The 25,867-nt window shown below is 38.4% G+C and overlaps 2 protein-coding genes across 2 annotated transcripts in view; both read right to left on the bottom strand.

Annotated features, from left to right (window-relative positions):
• Positions 1–481, bottom strand: part of aldh1l2 (aldehyde dehydrogenase 1 family, member L2) — a 31,558-nt gene extending 31,077 nt beyond the window's left edge. Inside the window, 1 exon segment of the mRNA XM_042511508.1 lies at positions 247–481. Coding sequence (XP_042367442.1) covers positions 247–294 — 48 coding nt within the window. The 5' untranslated portion in view covers positions 295–481.
• Positions 482–6,947: 6,466 nt separating this feature from the next.
• On the bottom strand, positions 6,948–21,060 carry samm50l (sorting and assembly machinery component 50 homolog, like). The gene is made up of 15 exons (XM_042511686.1): positions 20,914–21,060; positions 19,084–19,197; positions 17,557–17,658; positions 16,522–16,609; positions 16,142–16,248; positions 15,591–15,721; positions 15,162–15,249; positions 14,471–14,599; positions 14,192–14,263; positions 13,488–13,574; positions 12,275–12,345; positions 11,870–11,937; positions 10,700–10,846; positions 10,272–10,413; positions 6,948–7,880 (listed from the first exon to the last, which is right to left on the bottom strand). The coding sequence occupies exons 1-15, from the start codon at positions 20,932–20,934 to the stop codon at positions 7,835–7,837; spliced, it is 1,413 nt and encodes a 470-aa protein (XP_042367620.1). The 5' UTR covers positions 20,935–21,060; the 3' UTR covers positions 6,948–7,834.
• Positions 21,061–25,867: the final 4,807 nt, after the last annotated feature.

Raw genomic sequence — 25,867 nt, 5'->3', positions numbered from 1 at the left:
GGAGAGAGAGAGGGAGAGAGACAGGAGGGGACGTAACGTGGCAATCTAGCACAGATACACCATGATTGTTCTGAAAATATGGAAGCACGGTGACTTGTGAGGACCTGGACATGAACTCGGCTTCACTGATCGGTGTCGAGCCTTGCTCAGTCTACCTCCCGTCACCGCGAGCTGACATGTATGTATGCAACAGTAGTATGACATGCAGTGCTCATTGTGTGCTGCAGCAGAGGCAGCGTTACTCACGGAGGAGGTGGAGAATTTCCTTAAGACTTGACTCGCCGTCCACAACATAATGGCGGTATTTTTTCTGTATAAAAAATATATCAAAAATAAAAATAAATTCAAACGCTGCAGGAGGAGTCCAAGCTGCTGCGGAGGTATGTGCTGCCGGCCACACACACACCTGACTGAGAGTGTGTGAGGGTCAGTGTGTGAGAGTCAGAGGAGTGGCCGTGGTCCGGGCTCGCCACAGCCAGCTTATACTCGAAAGCAGCAGACACACATGACGTGCTGCCTGGCAGCGTACGTGCGCGCTCCCGCGGTGCTTACTACCATTTCGGCCGCGCCGTCACGCGTGTGAATTCATAAAACTCTGAAGGCCACACTGTCTGTAAAGTTAGTTGCATTGCATTGCATCCTAATTTATTCATACCAACACCAGTCTTGAATGTATCCAACATATGATGCACATATGTATTATTCTTATATTGTGTTGTACACTGTAGCATAATTCAATTTTTTTTTATATTTCTTTATTCATTTGGTGTTTTATTTGATTAAATTCAAGCCCACCCTCCACCCCATGGTGCAAGTGATGATAATAATAATAATAATGATAATAATAATAATACTGAGGAGAGGTGTTCCTATTCGGCCGCGCCGTCACGCGTGTGAATTCATAAAACTCTGAAGGCCACACTGTCTGTAAAGTTAGTTGCATTGCATTGCATTCATGTATAAAGGACAAAATAAACACAAAGAAAAACATAAATAATGAAAAGGAAGAAACAAAAATGTTTTCACAGATTAACACGATTTGATTGACATTTGGATCATAAGGAAATGTGCCATACTGCATCATAATTCCCACTGGAGATCTAAACAATAACATACATGGCCACAAATGACAAATGCATTATAACACATATTATCAACCAATGGTAATAAAATCTACAAGTGTTTGCCATATTTTTTTAGAAAGTCCTGACTCTTACATCTTATGTTGTAGTTGATTTTATCTAATGGTATGTAACTGGACAGCTCATTTGAGCAATGTAATAATGTAGGAGGGTTATCAAATTTCCTCTGGACTGTAAAACACTTCCTGTCAGGGATCACAGCGAGATCACTATATTTTTTATGATATTCATTATACATTTATTATATTCCTAAATCTTTACTTGAGATAAAGAGTAAGGTGTTATGTAGCATAAGGTTAATATTTCTATATTTTTTAAAATTCCATTCCATTTTTACACACTTTACATATTTTACATTTTTCATGTTTTACACACTGGGGTGATATTAAAGCATAATGCACACATTTTTATTTTCTTATATAGTTTACGTAATTCCAGTTGTAGAATGTAACTAATTTACTCAAGTACTGTACTTACATATGAATTTGAGGTATTTGCACCTTATTTGAGCCTTGAGGGTTTTTCTTTTCATACCACTTCTTCTACTCCACCACATTTAAGAGGGAACTATTTTACCTTTTACTTTACTACATTTCTGTGAAACGTTTAGCTTCCAGATACCTTACAAATCAAGATTTTTTAAAATAAAAATCATAACAAAGGATTATAAAACATTACGTTGTTTTATTATTGAAACAACCCAACACTTTTTGATGAGCAAACCAAGCTGATGCTAACATCTAAGCATGCCTACAAAAAAACCAAATAATATTTAACCACAAAATATTTCATAGAATGGTGAGAGTGTACCGCTGTTTATTTAGTGATTTTAAAGATTGAAGGTTGACTTAAGATGGCCGAGTTCACTATACACTTGTCTAAACAGAAAACTAACATGAGGCACAAGTTCACAAGGCACAAGTCATTCTTAGTCTTTAACTGAGAAAACAAAGTCCCAAAACTCAGATAACACATTAAAGTGTGTCACCAAGCATAAGAACACACTGGACCATTGCTATTAAACATTAAAAGGTGCCACTCGGCCTGTCCCCCATGCAGCTTTGGGAGTCTGACCACTATCTGGTTCATTTTCTCAGAGCATGCAGGCAGAAACTAAAATCTGCAAAGCCCATGGTCAGGACTGTGAGGAGACCAACCAACGAGGCAAAACTGGAGTTACAGGCTTGTTTAATCTGCCTCTTCAGACCTGGATAAACCCGCTGACACTAGGACATCTTTCATTAGGTATGTGCCAACTAAAACCTCCTGCGTATATCAACAATAAACCCTTGTTTACTGCAAAACTCGTGCAGCTTCAGGCCAAGGAGGAGGCCTGGAGAAGTGGGGGACAGACTCTGGTACAATGAGGCCAGAGACACACTGATGAAGGAGATCAGAGATGCAAAGAGGAATGACTCTGAAGCTAGAGACCATCCCCCGAAACCTGTAGAGAACCACCAATTGGCCAATGACACCTGGTGTTTTACTGTAGGGTTGATAATACTACCCTCACACCCCTCACCCACTCTGACTCAAACATCACACAATCAACAACCCCCTCACCCCTCCCCGTTGCCCTCTCAGGATTTTTGTGGGGGATGTGTGACAGCTCTTTCAGAGATAGAAGATAAGAAAGGCACCTGGCCCAGACAGTTTGTCTTCCCCGTCTGAAAGTCTGTGCTGACCAGCTGGCCCCCATCTTCACACGGATTTCCAACAGATCAGTTAGACCGATCGGTGCAGTTACTGTACCTGCTGCTTCAACCGCTCCACAATCATTCCAGTCCTCAAAAAAACCTTCCTGTTGCCCTTTCCTCTGTGCTCATGAAGACCTCAAGAGACTGGAGCTGGGAGGTGACTCACTTGAAGGACATCACAGGACCCCTGCTGGACCACCCTGCGGTTTGCCAAACAGGTGGATGATGCAGTCAACATGGGACAGCAAAACATCCGGAAACACCTTGTCTTTCCAGGGACATACACGAGGATCATTTGTGGACTTCAACTTGTCATTCAGCGCCATCATCCCAGAAGTCAGACACTCCATACTTACCAGCTCAGTGCATGGGCCAAACTGTTATTGGCTCACAAACTTCCTGACAGACCAGAGGCAGGCCTGGCTAGGGAGAATCATATCCAGCACCCGACTATCCCCACTGGTGCTCCCCAGGGAATTGTGCTCTCCCCACTGCTCTTCTAACTCTACACCAACAACTGCACTCCAGGAGATCCATCCATGAAACTCCTGAAGTTCGTAGATGACACAAAGGCCATTGGCCTCAAAGCTCAGAGATTATTTTCGTACTGAATGTCCATGGAGTGCTGAAATCACCTGGACGTATGAAGCATAGTACAATTAAGGGTCCAGGGTAAGCCTAAACCGTAAACATGGGAGCTAGGAGGTGAGCCTGCTATCCGCCAGCTACCAACAACAGGTGAAATTGAAACAAAGACAACGCCACTGGGTCTTAAGTGAATGTCTCTTAATTACAACTTAAAACTAACTTCACTGTAGCTGTCTTGACAGCAGAGTTTTGGAACGGACTAGAGCGTGGAACAAGAGATATTTTGTTATTAAAGGTTGTGCAGTCCGCGCACCCGCTATGTGAACAGTTCACGTGTTTACAAAAATGGGCTGCACGAAGATGTCTGCATAGGAATACAGGTGGACCCTTGAGTGGATTGCAACCAGACCTGAAACATGAAAACTCTGTTAATCCATAAACTGGTTGGGAACCTGAAAAGTTGGCTCTCAGCTGAAACCAAAAAAGAGCAGGTTTTTCTTGACCTGATGTGCGGACTGTGATGACATCTGTGGGTGTGTCATCTTCTAGAGATTGGCAAGAGAGCCTGGAGATTGCAGAAATGGAGAAGTCAAGTGATAAAGGGTCAGAAAAAAAGGATGAGTGGTCTTATATTTTAGAAAAGATTATTTGTAGGGGATTTTTCCCTTTATTGATAGGACAGCTATAGAATGACAGGAAATGTGGGAAAGAAAGGAGGAATGACATGCAGCAAAGGGCCACAGGCTGGAATTGAACCTGCTCTGCTGCAAAGGCCTCAGCATATGGGGCACACACTCTAGCAGGTAAGCTAGAGGCTGCCCCATAAGTCCCCATAAAGTCTAATGAATAGATGGTCCATACTTGTATTTTGGTAAAAACAAATATGTGTAATAAAAGGACAAACATTTGCCAGTAATTACTGTAATACACAATTTTGCTACTGTTATTGCTACTTCTATTGTGCATTGTGCAACATCCTCCAATGATCCTTGATTGCGTAAAACTGGTGGAAATGCAGGCTGGTTTGCTAGGTGGCATCAATGTTCTAATCTAATTTGGTTAAACTGGAGTATGTGTGGTTTGGATCAGCCAACAAACAGATCAGGAACAAACTAGATAGTCAGGGCTGCAGAAAGAATCACTTGTGCTAGCATGCCCTTCATCCAGGATTTCCAGAACTCTAGAGTCAGAAATATTAGCTTTGGTGGCTTTAATATACTGCTTTGCCATAAAGTAGTAAATAGGTTTTCGAAATTTTAACTTCTTTTCTGGAGGGTCTGGGTTGGGGTACCCCAGGCCATGAGTGGACTTTTGACCCGTAGTTTGGGATTTAAATATTTTTTCATTCTTTTGTTTTACTTCTACTGAGACTATAAAACAGTCCTTAATTTTTGTGCTGGCTCTCACTATGTAGTCCTGCAAATGGTAGAAAATTAACCCGTAAACCTTTCTGTACCTGTCTGATGGCCAATGCCAAGGTTTAAGGATCATGTGTGTAAAATGGCAATGGCTCAATCGACCATATATAAAACAAACTGCACAATACTTAACCACAATATCACTGTTACGCACCACTCTTCATTTTGCAGTTCTAAAGATCTAAGGTTGACTTGGGCTGAGATATCCCTTTGGCAAAAGTTGTTAAAGAATACAGTGTCCTTCTGCAACACTTTCTCCAGGGTAAAGTTAAACTTCTAAGTAATTTTATTCTAATTTTACTACACTTGACCTCACAGCATTCACTTGATATACACCTGCCCAGACTCCCACACAGAACAACCTTTGATCAAACACAAATCTAGCACCGTCCACACTCAGCTGCCCTGCACAGGTTTCTGCAGAGCAAAGGTTCAATCAGCTAACAAGCTGCAGGGAGGCAGCGAAGTGACACATGCAGTCATGCCACCTGGAAAAGGATATGTTTCTGTCAGGCTAGACTGTGCCCTGTAGACCCGATAAATTCCTGGAAAGTACATTTATTCCACCAATTGGATGTCCCTTAAAAAGCAATAAAACCATTCATAAATCACGTTATAATGGCCCTGTGCTGTTACAAAACTGCTTAACTGATGTCACTGACTGCTACAAATTTAAGTTACTAACTTTTATAATGGACACATGTGATGTGAACAAGAAGTCATGGACCTGATCAAGGTCAGTCTTAAACTAGAATTACCACCTCATAGTTGTGTTTTCGTAAACCAGTCATGTTGCAGTTACAGTTTAAATCCATGTCTATACATAGTATATGTATGTCATATGTAGGCATGCCAGTAGACAACGCTTCAAATATTGATATTGATGCAGAGATTCTAAATCATGGATGTGTCACACATCTTCAACTTCAACCATTTTTTGGTGGGCACCCAAGATTAGTGTCACAAATTCTGTTTGTTTTGAGTTGAAGTGTTGAATAATGACCAAAAATGTATTTTCATGGATGATTATGATGTCAAAATTGACTGTTGACCTTGATATAAAATATTGTCATATAATCACGTGATCTACATGATTAGCATGATTTCTTGATTGATGGCCCATAACATGTTTTGTGAGATCGCAGTAACCATGACCTTTGACCACCAAAATTTAATTTTATTCATCGAGTCCAAAGGGACATTGGTACTTAATTAAAAGAAATTCCCTCAAGTTTGTCTTGAGATATCACATTCACAAAAAAGACATTGATGCAAGGTCACACTGACCCTAACCTTTGACCACCAAAATCTAATCAGTTCATTTTTGCATCCAAGTGGTTTTGTGCCAAATTCAAAGAAATACCATCATGTTTTTTGTGAGATATCATGCTCACAAGAAAAACATGAATGCAGGTCACAGTGACCTAGACATTTCACCTCCAAATTAGTTCAATGTAAAGACTGTGCCAAATTTAAAAAAAAATTCCCACAAGGTCTTCTTGAGATATATCATATACAAGAAAGAAATGAATGCAAGGTCACAGAGACCTTGACTTTTGACCACCAAAATCTAAACAGTTAATCCTTGAGCCCAAGAGGACATTTGTACCAAATTTGAAGAAATTCCGTTTTCTTGAGATATCATGTTTACCAGAAAGACATGAAGCTAAGGTCACAGTGACCCTCAGCTTAAACCACCAAAACTGAATTAGTTCAGTCTTGAGTCCAAAGTATGTGTTTGTGTCAAATTTGTGGAAATTCCTTCAAAGTCTTTTTGAGAAACTGTGTTCATGAGAATGAGATGGACAAGGTCACAATAATCTTGACCTGTGGCCAAAAATCTCATCAGTTAGTCCTTGTGTTCAGGTGGACCTTTGTGCCAAATTTGAAAGAATTCCTTTGAGATATCGTGTTCACAATGGGATGAACAAACGGATAGACAACGCAAAAGTGTTATGCCTCTGGCCATGGCTAAGAGGCATAAACATACAGCCTTAAATAAGAAAAATAACTTTCTTTAGAGGCAAGGAATATGAAGCAATAATGAATATCCCACTAGATGTTGAATGTGTATTTGAGAAACTACAAAGGATCCAAAGAGAAACCAGGGGAGCAGCTGTGATTTATTTGTGAATATCTTCAACATCAAAAAGAGGACTAACAGTAAGAGCACTGGTGGTGGATGTTGCTCAGGGGGGTCCCCACCTCTAGAGATCAACCCGCTGTTCTTTGCGTTTTGACAAACTACTTTGGCATGAGGGTCGCTTCCCTTCCAACACCGCTGCTTTGTTTAAAAAGTGCTGGTTTCTCTCGATTCATCCCCTCACTGCTACTGCAATAAAACTTCACAAAACTCATCAGGTCAGAAGAGTGTGTGGTGAACTGTCAAACAAAATCATGAACAAGTGTTGCTCCCAGATGAGAAGCAGTCCCGGAAGGCAAACAGGGAACATGCCCAAAAACTAATTAACGTTCTGGAAAATAATTTACTTTGTGTCACCACAGGAAACATAGTGGGTGAAATCACTGGTAGATGACTTTTTCACACACAGTGCCAGTGCTGGAGAATTCAATACACGGAGAAAGACACAGTGGCTTAAATTTAAAAAAAAACCCCATTATTCTAGAGTTGACTGAAGAGAACATACTGTTGGAATTTGTCAAAGATTCTGACTGTATTTTTGCTGTTGTTGTTGTGTCTTGAGGTTGCTGCTAATGTGACCATATATCTGGTTACTTTACTTGAGTCGGTTTAGTTTGTACTGTGAAAGTTTCTCCAGTTCTCTGGACCTAGCACTGGCACTTTGTTGTTCCAAAGCCCTGACTGGTGCATATCAAAGGAGGGATTTAGGGGGTCAGGCACATTTCCCATAGGACCCATGCTAGTGTTACACACTCTACAACACGTTACAGGTGACAAACAACAAGACATTCTCCCTTTTCACATCACAGCCTCTGATGAAGTACTGAGAGCACTGGGGCGATGAGGTTACAGGAAGCGGATTCCTGCTCCAAACTGGACACCGTCACATATCCTGTGAGAGGAGGGAAGAAAGAGGAGTTATTGTCATCCTCAAGACTTCCTTATATTACACTGTGCTGTATGTAGACTTTTGAAATCAAGATCAAAATTGATGCTGCAGAACTTAAGATTTTATCTTTTTCTACTCTGCTAGTTCTACTTCCATGTCAAAATCTGCCACATATATTACCCACAATGCAACTTGATTATCAACAGTTTGGTCAGAGATGTGAGTGTTTTAAGCTTATAGCTGCTAATGTAGCCTTTAGCCACAATCACAGAGAAGGAGTGAGTTACAGAGGTCTGGAAAGCTGTTGAGTTGTTGTCAAAGCAGTTGTACACGGGCGGAACTGCACCATTTTTCTGGGAGGTCAACAAGTTTCTTTTTGTTTTTTTTGTTTTTTTGCAGTAAAAATGCCTAAACTTTAGATGAATGGGGACAAGTTGGTTCAACCTAATCTACTTCATCTGATACCCCTTTCCCACCAAAATTAGTGTGTGCACACAGGTTTTTCAAACACAGGTAAACCCGCTAAATATATGCGATAGACTGCATTCCAACTGCCCGTGAACACAGCGCTGCAGCACAAGAGTCTGCCTTTCTGTCTGCTTGTATGTGGGGGTTTGTTTCTGTCAGTAAGACAGCAACAAAAGAAAGAGCTGAAACCTCTGAATTCACCTGAGTGTTTTATGCTCATCAATGCTGATCGTATGCACTCTCATTGCATTAAAAAGCAAGATGTTAGCAGGTTTTTTACCTCTCCGCAGGGGGCTTTCAGAGAACATTGGGGGCCACTAGAAGCAATATATTTCAGCCTTGATGTGTTCTTGGGGAGTGTTTGTCATTGATGTGAAAAGGTGCCACATGCACATTTAAATAGGTTAGTTGGGCAAACAAAAGAGGGTGTAAGTAAATCATGTTTACATCAGTTTTCTTGTGTTGTATTTAGATGCCTTTTACTAGCATTTAAACTTCTGAATCACGACAAAATTGATTTGTTTCTTTCAAAAACACAGAAAAAAACACAATGAGCAACTTTGGCAAGACATGTCCAGCAAACTGCAAATGATTAGTAAAAGATGACAAGGACATCTAAAAAATACTGGGGGAATTATTAGATATGATCAAAAACAAGGGAAAAATCTCAGGAAAACAATACTCTCTGACTTATGTATATAAGATTATTTTACAGAAATGTTTTTTTTTTTGGTTTTTTTTTTTACTTTTTTTGCACTTTCTTTGGTTAATTTAGTTTTTTTTACTGTATTACTTTTTTTTCTTACTTTCAGGTAATTTTCTTTTTCTTTTTAAATTTGTTTTTATTAGCAGTCAGAAGACTTACAAAAACTTTACTTCAAGTCTGTTTTGTGCTTAGAGTGCTTAAAGGTAAGTGCTTAAAAGGTAATAAATTAATAAATTAAAATACTAGCCAAAAGACTAGTTAGCAGGTAAACAAGTGAAAGCACACAAGGATAGATAAAATTTAAAAAAGTATATTAATAAAAAAAAAAAAATACTAATAATAATACTAAAAATAAAAAAACTAGAAATCAAAAAAAAAAAAATTTCTGTAGAAAAAATATAAATACAAAAAGTAACAACAATAAAATATAATAATAATAATAATAATAATAATAATAATAATAATAATAAGAAGAAGAAGAAGAAGAAGAAGAAGAAGAAGAAGAAGAAGAAGAAGAAAAGAAAAAAAATAGAAAGTTTGGGTAATTCTAATGTAAATTTTTACTAATATGCTAGTTTTTGGGCCAATGTTGTTAAGTTTCTCATCACCCTCTTCACGTGTGTTTTTGAAAGAAATCCTGTCAGTTTGCTCAGGTTTCAAAATGGTGAACTCAGCAATAATGAATAATAATGAAATCAACTATCTGGTTTCAAGAAAGTTGAGAATCACAGATCTAAAATATCCCAGTCTTTTATTTGTGAATGCCATTAAAACACCATGAGTGAGCCTTCCTCCTGTACTGTGCGCTGTGTTAGTGAACAGCACAGCAGTGTGCCGCTGTGTTAGTGAACAGCACTGTGCCGCTGTGTTAGTGAACAGCACAGCAGTGTGCCGCTGTGTTAGTGAACAGCACTGTGCCGCTGTGTTAGTGGAACATCAGTGTGCCGTTGTGTTAGTGAACAGCACTGTGCCGCTGTGTTAGTGAACATCAGTGTGCCGTTGTGTTAGTGAACAGCACTGTGCCGCTGTGTTAGTGAACATCAGTGTGCCGTTGTGTTAGTGAACAGCACTGTGCCGCTGTGTTAGTGAACAGCACAGCAGTGTGCCGCTGTGTTAGTGAACAGCACTGTGCCGCTGTGTTAGTGAACAGCACAGCAGTGTGCCGCTTTGTTAGTGAACAGCACAGAAGTGTGCCGCTGTGTTAGTAAACAGCAGTGTACCTGTCTCCACTCTGGACTCCCATGGGCACGCAGTAGTTTAGCTCCAGTCTGGCAATGTTCCCGAGCCGCAGCACGATACCGGCTCCATACGACCAGCGGATACACTCGGCTAACTTCTGAAGGTGTGCCCGCGGACCTTCACCTGCAGAAACACCACCATGTTACAACCCACCTAGGACATCGAAAAACACTGACAGTTTCCCTGAATCTCTGAAATGCAATGTAGACAAATGCAGTGTGTCTACACTGAATGAGGACAAAATTAGTAATCTTTATATAGCGTGTTTTTATCTTTACTGTGTTTATTAGTCGAAACTGATCTTAAACATTACATGCATCTTATAATTTCTATGTAATGGTTTAGAATTATAAAAGTGACATTTTTGCCAGATTCTGAATGTATCTAGCACTACTTTCAGTCAACCCACCGTAGTTGAGGTTGCAGAGGTTGCCTGCGTTGAGAAAGAAGTGTGTTCTGAAGAGGTCTCCGAAGCTGCCCTTGCCTGGTCTGAAGGGCAGTGGAGTGTACAAGTGCACACCACCTGCCCAGTATGCCTCTCCACCCAGATAGTCACCTGTAACACACATACAGAGTATTAAACCAAGGGAAGAGAGGCAGTTGAGTTAAGAGAAAGGGCAATTGGAAGGCTAAATCTCGCTACACTAATGCTAAGTTGGCAATTAGCTAACTATACAGCATAACATTAAAAGAGAGACATTAAGGTAAGGGTAATGGGAAGGCTACATGTCGTTACACTCATGCTGGGTCAGTGATCAGATAGCTATAAATTATGACATTAACAGAAAGGCTTGATGTTAGGGTAATGATAATGGGAAGACTACATGTTTTGACTTATGCTAATGTAAAGTTAGCGATTGGCTTGCTATGAAGCATTAGTTTTAAAGAGAGGTGGTTAAGGTTAGGGTAAGTAAAATTCATTCATTCATTCATTTTCCGTAACCGCTTGTCCTCGCAAGGGTCGTGGGGGGGCTGGAGCCAATCCCAGCTGTCATCGGGCAGAAGGCGGGGTACACTCGGGACAGGTTGCCAGACTATCGCAGGGCTGACACAAATAGACAGACAACCTTTCACGCTCACAGTCACACCTAAGGGCAATTTAGAGTCACCAATCAACCTGAGCTGCATGTCTTTGGACTGTGGAATGAAGCCGGAGACCCCGGAGAGAACCAACGCAGACACGGGGAGAACATACAAAGTCCGCACAGTAGGGCCCCCGCCCACGGACCGAACCCCGTTCCAACCCGGGATTGAACCAGGGACCCGCTTGCTGTGAAGCAACAGTGCTAACCAGTCTGCAGTTATACGTGTCTCATTATATGGTAAGTGTCTTAACCACAATGTCACCAGGTAGCCCACATCGATGCACTTCTATGGTGTTGATAAAATGTTCTTTTTTGTCCTAGTAAGAAGCTTTTTGTCGTTGCTTTACATCTGGGACAGGACCTGTCGTTATTGACCATAGTCTCAATTTAAAGAACAGCTGATCACTGCTCCAAACTCCTCATCATTTTAACTTCAACTAAAATTCTAAAGCAATTTGTTTCATTTAAAAACGGACAGTGTGAACATTTTCTACCTTCACTCTGTGGCCCGATGCTGTACATCCCAAACCCTCGTACACTGGTGGGACCTCCAAGGTAAAACCTGGACACAACACATAACTGTCATGAAACCATCCACTCAGACTGCAGCATCCTCATCAATAGCATAAATTTAAAGCAAAAATACTATGAAAAAAATTGAGATGTTTGGGTGACAAATGACACAAAATTAAAGAAATGGGCTCCATTTACATGTAGAGCTTCCAAATGTAAATCTTGATTATTATTAAGAAGCTAATAATACATTTTTTAAATGCATGTTTAGCATTTTGAGAGCAATGTCATCAGAAGAGCCCCAAAGACTTCTGAGTGGGATTGGCGTGTCTAGCATGGCTGGTGTGTCAGAGCCAGATGACCACTGTGGGATAATTCACATGTACCTGTCAGCGATGCAGGATGGCTGTCCTCCAATGGGATAAAGCATCCCACCCCACAGAGAAGCAGACAAAACCTGAGTGGACACGACATGAAGCCTTTATTCAAAGGCTCAAAGCAAAGCAATCTGTGTATATTGCTATATATTAGTGTATTCATATAAATATGGTAATTAAATACTTAATTACCATATTTATGAACACAAGTTTTTAAAATGATATCCCATACAAAGATTTCCACATCATCTAAAATAAATTTGTTATGAAGTGCTATGTACTTGAAGAAAACTATTATTAAACTAATTAAACCACACAGTTAAAGTCCTGCTTTCATATTTTTGCTTAATGTGAAGAGCAAAAGACAGGCATTATCAGTCATGTTTTTTTTTTAAAAATAGAGATACAGAGTATACCATTGATTTGTATATTTTAAAGTGCCTTAGGAGTCTTTGGGCTACAATCGCTTAGAATAGCAACACAATTCAATGTTTTTTTCATATCTAAACATCACAATACATCTCTAGTTGTTTGGGGCAAGGGTTTTTTGATCATGACCCCCAAAAAATGCAAGATGTGAAGTTGTTTATATCAGCGGTTCTTCAAGCAGCAATAACACAGGACAAGCAATCAGCCCGGTGTGACAGGTATGTGTCCTGACCCTGAGTGCAAGATTAAACAAAAACCCTACATGTAAAGTCTTCAGCAATACAGGACAAGTTTCCCCTTTAGCTCATTTAGTGCTGCTTTACCGCCCACTGGTGGCTCTTTAATGCCATTGCAGAACAACAGAAACTACATCAAAAGATAAGTTGCAGCTTTCAGAAGCCAATCATGTTTAACACTTTGAAACCTGGATCAGCGTCACTTTTCTTGTGCTGCATTCACACACCTCCACAAGTATTTATACCTTTGAACTTGACCTTTTCAACTTTATTTATTTTTAAAAGGCTCGGAGAAGATTTCTGAAGCTAAACGATATTTAAAATGATAACAATTATATATTTAAAATTATATTAGAGAAAAAATATTTAAAGCTCTTCTTTTCTGGTTATTTCCTTGTTGTTGTTGTTTTTTTTTAAAATTTTTTGGTTGTTTTTTTTTTTTTTTATTATTTTAAGGTTATTTTTTGTACTTTTAAAAAAAAATGTATTTCTTTTGAATCAAGGCAATTCCCACAGGCTTGGGTTAACAGGTTTGGAGTGACTTATTTCTGTCTTACTGAGTCCCAGAAGAGCCGTCTGTTGAGCTGCAGCTCAAAATCCTCCTTCAAGAAGCTGGCATCTCCACCTGTGTACCCGGCCAGCTCCTGCAGGGCAAACACACAAGATCTTTTATGGTAGAGAAAAATCTCAAAAATACATCTTCTGCTGTTGAGCATAAATCCCAAAATGTCCTAAGAGCTCATCATTAATGTCTCAAAACTCCACTGTAAAATGTGTTGAGTTCCAACTCATCAACAAGGAGCTGAGAAGAGGTTAAGATGTCGTGGCTCCCATTAATGGAACTGATGTGAACTGAGGTGTTTGTGTTGTGTTTAATTTCAAGATTTAGAAATGAATAAAAAGATGCTATCTTAACCTTTTCAGTGACCCGTTATTCTGCACATACAGTGCTCTTTTGTGTGCGTAGATTCTTTTCTTAATCAAGAACAAATCCCAAACAAGTAGACATTGGTGAATGTCAGATTCTTCAAAAAAATATGTGTAATTGGGTTTTAAGAAGAAATATCTTCTTATGAACAGTTGGTGAATGAGGCCCAATATTTCTATTACGCTGTTCATATGACTAATGAAAATTCCACTAATGATCCTATTTTCATGCAACCCTCCATACTCCTGTTAACATGCCCTAAAGTGTCGTTTGGGGCGTCAAAATACTGAGACATGGCAAGGCAGATCCATCGACACACAGATGTGTGTTTACCTGGTTGATCCGCAGTAAGGCACCTCTGCTGGGGAAAATGGAAGAATTCCTTGAATCGATTGACACAGTGTGCTGCAAACAAACACAACAGGAGCTCTGCTCAACTGGTGCACAGTGGACAGAATGTCTATATAACCCGCATAAACATTTCCAGAAAATTACCGAATACACATGACAGGTCAATATGGAGAACATTTTTTAGAAGATAATAAATGATATTAAAGAATAAAATGTGAAATTCTGGGTGTACTAATAGGTAGAGAAAGGCTCCAGCTTTACAGAGAGGGCAGATTTCAGCGAGTGTCCACTCTCTTCTCGCACGGCGAAGGACGCACTGCGTGCCAGGCAGCCCAGCTCCCTCCACACACCCTCCCACTTCAACGTGTGATCGGTCATCCAGAGAGGAAACTGCAGGAGGACAGGAAGATGGAGAACTTAACATTGGGTGCTTTTAGTTTAACCCTTTGAATCCTGGAGCCGCTTCCCTTTTTCTTGTGCTGCTTTCAGACGCCTTTCGCAAATATTAAAACCTCTGAACTAATGGGCAGGATTTCTTTCAAAAACACGGAAAAAAACAATGAGCATCGTGGTAAGACAAATTGCAAGAAATCAGAGGATTTAGAAAACTACTTTTCATAAAGCTAGGAAAAAATGTCCAAGAAGAAAATTCTTTAATTGATATTGCCAATTATTTTGAGATTAACACACCAGCTACACTTGTTGATAATGAGTTTATCCTGCATGGTTTAACAGTTGTGCGCATCAGCAGTGTTGCATGAAGCCAAATATAAGTCTCAGTTACACAATGCTGTACACAAATAAAAAGCATGCATGTCCACAAAGTTACACAGATTCACCAACTCTCTTTCAACATGTGCAATTTTCTACTATTTCTAAATGTTAAAAGATTATTGCCAGAGCATGTCAAAAAAAAAGAAAGAAAGACAAAGAAATCTACGTAGCCTCTTACATTAAGTTCTGCGGACGCTCCTCTGTCCGTCTCTTTTAAGGAGCTCCATGGGAACTGACCAGTGACTTTGTATAAGTTGAGGGTGAGGCTGAAACAGAGGACACCACGTGTGAATAAACGCAACTCCAAAACTGTGTCTGGGTGGTGAATTAAGCCTGAACCTGTAATCCAGGATTTAATAATCAGCTGTCTTGAAAACATTGTATTCACTTTGTTCCTACTCAATACTGGAACAATTTCATAAGAAGTTGTTCCCATGAGTCACATAAAATGGGGAAAAACAGTCCAGGTGTAAAAATAATTAAATTCCCCTTTAAAATAAAAATGAAGGATTTTTTGGTTAAACAAACCAAAAACAAACCATCTTTTAAAATGGAAAAACCTGAAAAAAGTCTGAAGTGTGAAAGCGATATACTGCTGTGTCCCTACTTTCGTTCAAAGTGTCCTGGCTGGGGCTTGAAGAAAGACAGGCCATATGATGTCTCCTTGGTCCCGTAGGAGAACTGGAAGGTGAGTTTCTCAGCTCGACCCAACATGTTGGGCAACTTCAGACCCAGAACCTGCAAGACCGGACAAAAAATGTTAGCTTAGAGCTAGCTAGCGCTGTGATTATTCAGGCTCATTCAGGTTTTTGTCCCACTGCTGTAGCACCAAGTATCCTTATTCCTCCTGTGTGATTAACTTGGAACTCACTCTGATGATGATCACAGATTTTTCACAGCAGCTTTAACTTGTGATATCAAAAAAAGCTCATGTGCAATCAACAACATGTTAATGAGGGCTCTGCTACATTTAAAGGTCAAGCATCTGACAACACAGATTTTGTAATGTAAAAGGGCTTTGCTCAGTGCTTTTACAGCGTTAATTTTGGAGAGAAGAGGCAGTTTCAGAAAAATGAAAGCAGCAGTGCTTTTCTGCTGCGACATGTCAAATGTCTGCTAACACTGATGTGAATTCAAGGTCAGTGTTGAATCTCTCACCATGCTTCCTTCATTGTTGCCAACCATGGTGTTGTAGCTTCCTGTCAGTCTCTTGATCTCCGTCACCTCAAATGTTACATCCAAACCGTTGGGCAGAGCGTCTGAACCTGAGGAGGGACAACCCATCAGGGTGGGGAGGGTTTGTAATGCAGTCATTATCACGTAGAAAAACACTGTGTGGTCAAATCATGTCAAAACCAGTTATTTCCCAAAACGCAAATACTGAGAAGATGAATTTATGTGTCACTATTTCAAAACCCGAGGTTAGGCAGGTCATCCACGAAACTGTCTAACATATGCATGTTTCAGAAACCTGTGTCAATGACAAAGAAGGAATTTGGGAAAATGTTCTCTTTCAAATTGGGGTGTAAAGGAGATACCTTCAGATGTATCGATGAGGACCTCCACCTCTTTAAAGATTCCCAGGCGGAGCAGCTTCTGTCTGGCAATGTGAGACTTTTTCATCACCTGTAACCGAGAAACAGAACCCTCATCCAGACTCTCCATCAAACTCAGAAACGTGGTCACGTCAGAGTGCTTGGATGCTTTAGAGGGATAGTTTGGATTTTTTGTGGTGGGGTTGCATCAGATACTTATCAGTAATAGCTGTATTAGCTACAGAAGATAACTGCCAACCCACTCCCTGTTTGGAGAAGCAGAAGGAGTACTGCCACTGAAGCTAAGTAATGTACTGCTTTGGATGGGGGTCGCTGCTGAAAGTGTTTTGGCTAGCTAAAAAAAAAAAATCAACATCAGGTTAAGTATATGCTATATTGAAAGTATTTTCACCACTTTACCTTTCCTCTCAACAGCCTGTTCCGATGGTGAAGCAGCTAACTGCTTCAGTTCACCATTTATGCTCTCATCAAAGCCACCAAACTCCAGTCTGTCATTTTAGCTCGCTGAACACAGGAACTGCTGGACTACTACTGCTTTGATCAGTTACTTTGTTTGTGTTATTGTGTGAGTTTGGTGAATCCGAATTGACACTTTTAAACACCAAAGTGACACAATAACATTAACAAAATGACTGATTAAGGCAGCATTAGACCAGCAGCTCCTGTATTCACTCAGCTAAAATCACTGCTTTCCTCAGTAGAGTCTGGCTTTGACGATAGTGATATAACAGCTTTACTTAACTGATGCAAAGGCTTGTCTGATGGTCAGATAAAGCAGTAAAAATACTCTTAATATAGCATCCATTTAAAGTGATGTACATTTTTTGGTGTGAGACTTTTTTAGTTGGCTAAAATACATTTTGTTTCTGACCCTCTCCACAGCAGTACATTGCTAAGCCTGTGTCGGACTCCAGCCTGCTTTTCCAAACTGCCCTTCTGTCGTCATACAATTACACTTAAAAAAAAAAAAAAAAAAATCTGAACTATCCTTTGTGCAGTGCAATTATAAACTCCTACATCAATGAGGTTCTTGGCGTTGAAAACATCAGAGATCTCGTAGCCGAGCAGGTCCTCTTTAGTTCGTCCCAGACCCTGAATGTTGACATGTTGGACGACCACCTGCAACCAAACATATTTTACTTGGATTACTTTCACATTATATACACACGAAAACTGACATTTTTTCCCGCAGGAGTGAAAGTGCAAGATTTTCCTTGACTCTGACAGTTATTAAAAATAACCCTTTCTTAATATAAGCCTTTGATATGTGAGCAAAGTGGCTTGATTTTGTTCAAAAACATGGGAAGAAGGCAATGAGCCACAAAAGAGGAAATGACCCAAATACTGGCAAAAAATCTGTAAAAAGAACTAGAGAATTGCCTAAAAATTAATTTTAAAAAAGTAATCAAAATGGAAATGACCTGGAAAAGTTCTTTAAAATAACAATAATTCTATAACATAATTATAAACATGCAGTTATGATAATTAGCTATAAATATGTTTTTCTTCCCTTGAACATTTTCTCGGCTAATTTCTTGCAATTTGTGAACCATTTTTTAAGTTGCTCATTGCCTTTTTTCCCATGTTTTGGAAGAAATTGCAAAGACAAAGAGGCAACTCACCAGAAAACTGTGAAAACTTAACTGAAAAAAACCCCCTGAAAATTTGTTTTGCAGAGTAAAAATCATTTAATGGGAGCTTCCTGAAGTGCGGATCTCTATCTCCTTACATTTGTTCATCTTGGATCCAGCACCCACTATGGTATGTGCACGTCTTATTTTGAAATTCTTTTAAAGAAACTGTACCAATTTGCTCTGAGTTCAAAGGTTTAAATACTTGTGAAAGGTGTTTGAAAGCAGCACAAGAAAAGTGATGTTGCTGCAGGTTTCAAAGCATTAACGGTTTAGATTATAATGTCTGTGTAATTATATATTAAATGATATTGTATCTAAACTCCTTTTCCAAATCAGCAGATAGACTCGAGGTTTGACTACAACATTTACTAACTAACTATAAATACTACTCTATTTATATTGTATAAGAGCCATTATAATACTCATACTTCTGCTTAGGAGTCCACCGATATTGGCTTCTCAGGGCAGATACCAATTATTAGGAGTTAATGAGACCGATAACTGATATTTGGAACTGATTTGCATTTACAATATAAATGAAAATCTTTCTGTCAATATTAACAATTTGGAAAATAAATAACTCCAACACAGAACTTTGTTCAAATGCCTTTAGCAAATGTTTCATCAAAACGGAAATTTTAAAACATCATATAGAGCAAGTTCCCAAAAACTTTTATATAAAGTCAAGTGAAAATTGAAATAAAAAAAAGAATAAAAATAGCTCCCTGCAGTTTTACAAAGTAAAGGTTCTTCCCATGCTGACACTTTCTATGCACTTTTTAATGAATTAATAATATAAGTGATCATTTAAATAAAATACTGGTACAAATAATTGGCCAAATGCCAAATATCGGCCCCAGTAATCAGCCAGGCCGATAATATGTTGACTACTACTTTTGCTACTACTTACATCTTTGTTTTCGAGGATCTCTTGCTTGGACTCCTGCTCCAGTTCTGGAGGCTCCACCAGGTCATCAGGGTTGACACCCAAGTCCCTGCCATGCATCGGGAGAGGATCCAGACTCTGCAGAGATGATAAGCACAGCAATGCTTTGTAAAAGTGCCAAAATTTAATCTTAATATAATATCATGCATTCCTATTTTGTTTGGTGTATTTAGTTTTGTTTTCTGTTAAATTTAAGTATAAAAGTGAGGTGGTGAACGTCGCCCCGGTTACTTCCTGAAAAAGTCTATTGGGTTTTTCCATTTGATTTTGGATTATAGAAGAAAATAAGCTCTGTGGTAAACAAACGTTTATGATACTTACACGTTTTTTTTCAGCAAGATATTGCCATAAATGAGAAACATTTAGGAGATTTTTAAAGCCTAAATGCAATAGCCAGAAGTGAAAAGCTTATGTTAGGCTACAACAAACTGCACTGCAGTCTCGTCACCAACACTACGAGACTGTAAAGCCGTGTTCAGTATGATGACGTTATGTAGTTTCATTTAGCCACTTGTTAGCAACTGCCTTTTTTAAGACGCATAAAAACTTCAAAGTTCACAGTGGAGTATTTACTGCTGTATTTTATGTCATAGAACAAAACATGAAAGTGTCTTCAGCTTGTGTTAACCACAGACCTTATTCCAGGCTTCTAACTAACAACCCATTCAAAAGAACCTTTCCAGGAGGAAAGAAAAAAAACACACATTTGTAATTCATTTAATATATTTGTTTGATAATTTGGTATCAAACAAATCAGAATAAAGTCGTAATTTTACCAAAAAGAAAATTGTAATTTTACGAGAATTTTTTAAATAAAAATAAATAATTTAATAAAAAGAAAGTCATAATATTACAAGAATAATTGTAGTTTTATGAGAAAAAAGTTGGAATTTTACAAGAAAGGGGATATTATATTATGGAAATAAACATATTTTCAGCAACCATTGCCCCTGGTTGCCAAGGAGGCTGCCTGTGCTCTTGCCTGTTTTATAGTTTATAATATAATATCCCCTTTCTTGTACAAATATGACTTTACTCTCCTACAACTATGACTTTTTTTCCTATAAAATTTTGAAAATTGTTCTCTCGCAATATTATGAGTTTATTCTCATATTTTTGAAATATTAAATCTTTTTCATATAATATCACAACTTTATTTTCAAAATGATGTACTTTTTTCTCAAAATATTACAGCATTATTATTATGACTTTATTCTCTAAATCTAACTTGTTTTTTTTCTTAAACATGGCCCTCATCCTCCGTCATGGTTGCACACAGCAGCGATAACCTGTCAGTTGATTTAGTAAATATAAGATGAATATTGACACTTGGATCTTTGGGGGGTTTAGTTATTATGAGGTGCTGATAGAGGTCATAATCTTAAAAGTGAAACCATTTCTTGAATGTATGACGCTGTTAGGGGCTAATGACCGGCTTATTGTGTTGTTGTTGTCTATAAATATCGTATGAAAGCATCAAAGGCTGATATATCACCACAATGACGTATTGTGTCTTAAATATGGTGATATTTACATTTAAAGCACCCGCCTCGCTTGAATTAGTAGCATTGCGGCTATTTAAATTAGCTGAGGACATAGCTGCATATTTCAGGACACAGTTCGCCGATGTACACGCATGTCCAGCCATCACTTGTCTTAATTGTGGGTCTTTATGTCCAGCTGTGAGGGACAGGACATGGAGTACAGACGCTGCAGCCTTCAGCTGGGACTGGGCAGGGAGGTCATGGTGGAAAAAGCACTGCAGGCCAGCTGTCAGGAGGACACGGAGCTTACCTTAGCATGGACTGTCCCCATGGTCTCTATCCGCTCCTGGAAGCGTCTTCAGCCGGGGTAAGCTGCTCGGTGCACGGGACAAATGGAATAAATGACAGCGGCTACTTTCTCCAGCACATATCCCCCTTCAAGGGAGACGCCATGACAGTTGGTGAGATCTCGTGATGCGTTCAAGTACTCCTCGTAATATGATCTCGACTGCCTTTCATCCCATTTTGTTGTTTAAAAATCAGTATGTATTTTTATAAAAATGTTGTTTTTTTCTGAAAAAAATAAATATAACTTTTTGCAAAAAATGTGTAAAGGCTTCTACATATAGTTTAAAGCACGTGTTACAGGTTAAGTCTGGCTAGAAACTGTGAAATAATAATTATTATAATAATAATAATTTAAAGGCTAACTTTTTTTGTCCCAAAAGGAACAGTTGTTTAACTATTTGAAACTTTAGCAAACTGGCTTGATTCCGATCAAAAGCACAGGAAGAAAGCAACGAGCAACAAAAGAAGACATGATCCCCAAATCAGCAAGACTTTAGGGAAAAGCACAAGAAAATGACCTTAAAAACAGTTAAAAAAAAAAAAAAAACAACTAGAAAATGACCTTGAAAAGTTTTTAGGATTTTACATCATTCAAAAGTTTTAAGCACTTTTCTTTTCTTTTTTTTTAAATTTTTTTTTTTTTTTTACTTTCACTATTTTTTGTGCTAATTTTCAGGTAATTTTCTTGAAACAAATTCTTGCTCAGTTTTTTGGGGGTCGAAACCATATTAGCCTATTTGAAGAATAGGCTACTTTTTAGGTTTTTAGGTTTTTGTATTTGTGGAGGGTGTTTTATATATATAGATTACACAGTAACACACGGACTGTCGATCCGTTTACACAATATTGACGCAAATCTGTCTGCAAATAAAATCTACAAGCACCTTGTCCTCCTGTGGACGGGCCCCGCTGCTATACTGCCTGGCCGGGGACAAAGTCAGCAGCCACAGCTGCACCCACCTACAGTGGTTCAGTATACGGACAGTTAGGTGTTACAACTTAACAAATGTGGCATCAGACTAGGGACACAAAAGCTGCCGACTAGAGAGTAAAAATTACCAATTGCCAAATGCCATGCTCTTAAAGGCATCACACCGTCCCTCCTCTGTGATTGGATAGAAATGAGGATGCATTAGTGGGCGTGACCGCACCGAAATCACACGGAAGAAGCTTCTCCACAAGATGGCGGTGTTTTGTCTTCTTTTCACCGACTTCACTTCAAACTCAGCAGAAACGGACAAACTGCTCGAAAACGGCACTTCAGTTTTAAACTGAGGAAATGTAAAAACTGTAAAAACTTCTCAAAATGGCATCAATAAAACTGTTTCTTAGCTAGGCTATAGGATAAATTCAATCGAATATGGGAATTAGGAGACAATAGACCCCTGGTCACAGAAGGTCTTTGCAAAGGGCCCCATCACCGCTCCTTTACATCTCTTGGTGGTTGTGGTTGTGTCTTTTTGAGATCATTTTCTGTTTGTCTGAGGTATATTTCTGTCTCCTTGTGATTCTCCTGCATCTCTCTGTCATCTTTTTGTGTCTGAAGTCTTTTCGTGTGCATTGAGTTATATTTATGAGTTTGTTAGTGATTTAGTATATCTTTGTGGTCATTTTGTGTCTCTTTGTAGCTCTTTTACATCTCTTTATAGTTATTTGTACCTCTTTGAAGTCATTTTGTGTTTCTTTGAGTTATATTTGTGGAGTTATTTTTGGTTGTTTTATGTCTCTTTGTAGTTCCTTTGTATGTCTTTGTTGTCATTTTGTGTCTCTGTCTGTTCTTTGCATCACTTTGTGGTTGTTTGTGTCTATTTAAGATTTGATTTAAGACTCGTTGTAGATCTTTTGCATCTCTTAATAGAGATGTCGTGTCCTTTTGTAGTTCCTTTGCATGTCTGTAGTCATTTTTTGTGTCTCTGGAGTCTTTTGTTTCCCTTTGCGCTATATTTGTGACTCTTTTTTAAGTTTTGTATATCTTTGTAGCCATTTCATGACTCTTTTTTAGATCTTTTGCATCTCTTTATAGAAATAGTGTGTCTCTTTGTAGTCCTTTTCATCTCTTTGAAGTTTTGCCTTTTTGAAGTAATTTTGTGTCTGTTTGAGGTTTATTTGTATTCTTTTTTGCTATATTGTGTCCTTTTGTAGTTCCTTTGTATGTCTGTAGTAGTTTTTTTGTCTCTGAAGTCTTTTTGTTTCCCTTTGAGTTATATTTGTGTCTTATTACTGGTTTTGTATCTCTTTGTAGTCGTTTTGTGTCTCTTTGAGGTATGTGTCTTTTTTGTTATTTCTTGTCTCCTTGTATTTCCTTTGCATCTCTTTAAAATCTTTTTTGTGCTCTGTGTTTTCTGTCTCTTTGTAATGATTTGGTGTCTCTTTGTACTCATTTGCCTCTTTGACACCTTGAGGTATATTATGTATTGTATTGTGTCTCTTTGTAGTTCCTTTGTACATCATTGTAGTCGTTTTGTGTCTTTTTGTATTTCCTTTGCATCTATTTGTGGTTGGTTGTGTCTATCTGAGATCATTTTCTGTCTCTTTGAGGTATATTATAGTCTCTTTATGATTCCCCTGCATCTCCTTCTGTGTCCTTGAAGTCTTTTTGTTGCATGTAGAGTTATATGTGTGGCTTTTTTGTGGTTTTGTTTATCATTGTTGTCATTTTTATGGCTTACACTTTGGGCCCCTGGGCCTGTCCCTAGTAGACTCTTCTATATGTGACCTACTGGTGACATGTGCCCCCTAAACACTTTCCTCCAATCTATTTAGTCCTAGTACTGCCCTGTCTGAGGTTTTCTTGTATTATCTGAGGTTGTGCACCCAAACAGTGGTAGTAATCCAGTCCTGAGCCTTGATTTCAATCCACTAGATATCAGTATTTCTCAGTCCTTTAAAGTTTCTCATTTTTTTTCCAGTCTATAATAATTCAGAAAGTGTTGGAAAAGTTACCAACTTTTAGTCTTCATAGATGCATAATCTGTGCTTCCTATATTGCCTTCATACAATGATTCAAAAACTATAGTTTCTGTGGGCAAAACAATGGGGGTTTACAGTTTTAGTTCCAAAATAAATGTGAAATAATAATAATAATAATAATAATAATAATGATAATAATAATAATAAAAACAATACAAGCCAGACAAAAGGCCAGGCAAGAATTAAGGTTAAGAGAAAGTATTGTAAAAATCAAGAGATATAAATATGAGAGAGTAAAAATTATACTCCAAAATAAAATAAAAGAAAATGACATGCAGTGCATCTGAATTAAAATTAAAGAGCTGCATATAAATATATAAATAAAAGTCCTGTAAATCAGTGTTTTATGTGTTCTGTTAATTGCTTGTGGGCCCCTGGAACAGACAGTGGATGGCGAGGATGCAGGTTTTTGTTGTAACATTTTGAGGGGATGGGACATATTGAGCTTCATTTCTGGCAGATTTTTATGCGCTAATTTGTGCCATTTTCTGCATCAGTTTGAGGTGGAAATCTTGCTGCTTCAAACTTCTTTTCCTTGCAACCATTACTTTTTGAGGCTGCATACTGCTTCGTTTCATATTTTTATTGGCAGGGACTAATGCACGGAGGGGGATGTGCGCAAAGATGGGGAGTGAGGGGTTGGTTTTGTTTGCAAGTTGATATTTCTAAGTAATTACAGTCACAACTAAATCAAAGTTGGCTAAATAAATTAGCTGCGTGATTCAACTTTGTATTAAAACACAGTGGTAGCTCTCTGAGGCCCCTCTCACCGTTTAAAGGTGCAAAATCGTTCAGTCCCATCGGTGGATGAAGTATCTGAAAGGAAAAATTAGAGTACAGATATTTTACCAGCAAATGGCTAAAGTTAAAGTCACCCATTACAATATTATTTGAGTAAAAGTCTTGACCTTTAAAAACCTAGAAAAAAATAGCTTGATTTCTTTAAAAAATATAGGAAGAAGACAATAAGTAAGAAAATAGTGCGAGAACACTACATGAAAATTGACAACAAAACAGTAAAAGAAAAAGGAAAAAGTACAGTTAAAATAAACACCTGGAAAAATTATTCACAAAATTATATTAAATTTGTAAAATAATTTTACATATAGATCTATGATAGTTGAAAATATGCTTCATTTTCAACAGCTTTTTCAAAAATAATTTTCTAAATATAATTTCATGTAATTTGATGGCTATTTCTTGCCATGTTGTTTACTGTCCTTTTCCTCATGTTTTTGAAAAAAAAAATCAAACCAGTTTGCTCTGCATTCAAAGGTTGAAATACTTGTGAAAGAAGTCTAAATGTGATTTTTAATCCTGGTTGAAAAAGGTTAATGTATCTGATATTTACCATACTTAATACTTTGTCAAATGGGATTAGGTATCAAAAGTAAAACTATAAGTAAATACTGCTTTTGAAAAAAAAAAAAAACAAGCGGTCAGAATTCAGAGGATTATGAAGTCTGTTTCTTCTTCACGCATAAACCACCTTAAACATGGAGCGCAGATTACTCTTTAAAAAAAACCAAGATATTTTTGGGGTGTTTTGCCTTAAATTTATATGACAGCACAAGTGTGAAAGTGGGATAGAGGGGGGGTGACAAGCAGCGAAGGGCTGAGGCTGGAATCAAACCCGTGGCCACTGCAGTGAGGACACAGCCTCTACATATGGGGCACCCGCTCTGTCCACTGATCCACCAGGCAGTCAGTCCTCTTCACAACTTGAAGGACTTAATCCTCTTAAACGAAGTAGCAAAAACATTGAGGGACATAGAAATAAATAAATACTGAAGTAAAATACTTTTATTCCAATCCATAAAAATGTATGACAGAGATATAACAACTCAAGTACAGATGCTCACAAGAAATTTATTATTGTAACAAAGAATTATTACTTAGTCACAAAACAGCACCATTTAGTCCACTGCTGCACTAGGATTTGTCTG

Source organism: Plectropomus leopardus, chromosome 22 (genome assembly GCF_008729295.1).
Source record: "Plectropomus leopardus isolate mb chromosome 22, YSFRI_Pleo_2.0, whole genome shotgun sequence".
Taxonomy (NCBI): Eukaryota; Metazoa; Chordata; class Actinopteri; order Perciformes; family Serranidae; genus Plectropomus; species Plectropomus leopardus.
Note: the sequence above shows the minus strand (reverse complement) of the source record. Positions and strands in the feature narration are given on the sequence as shown.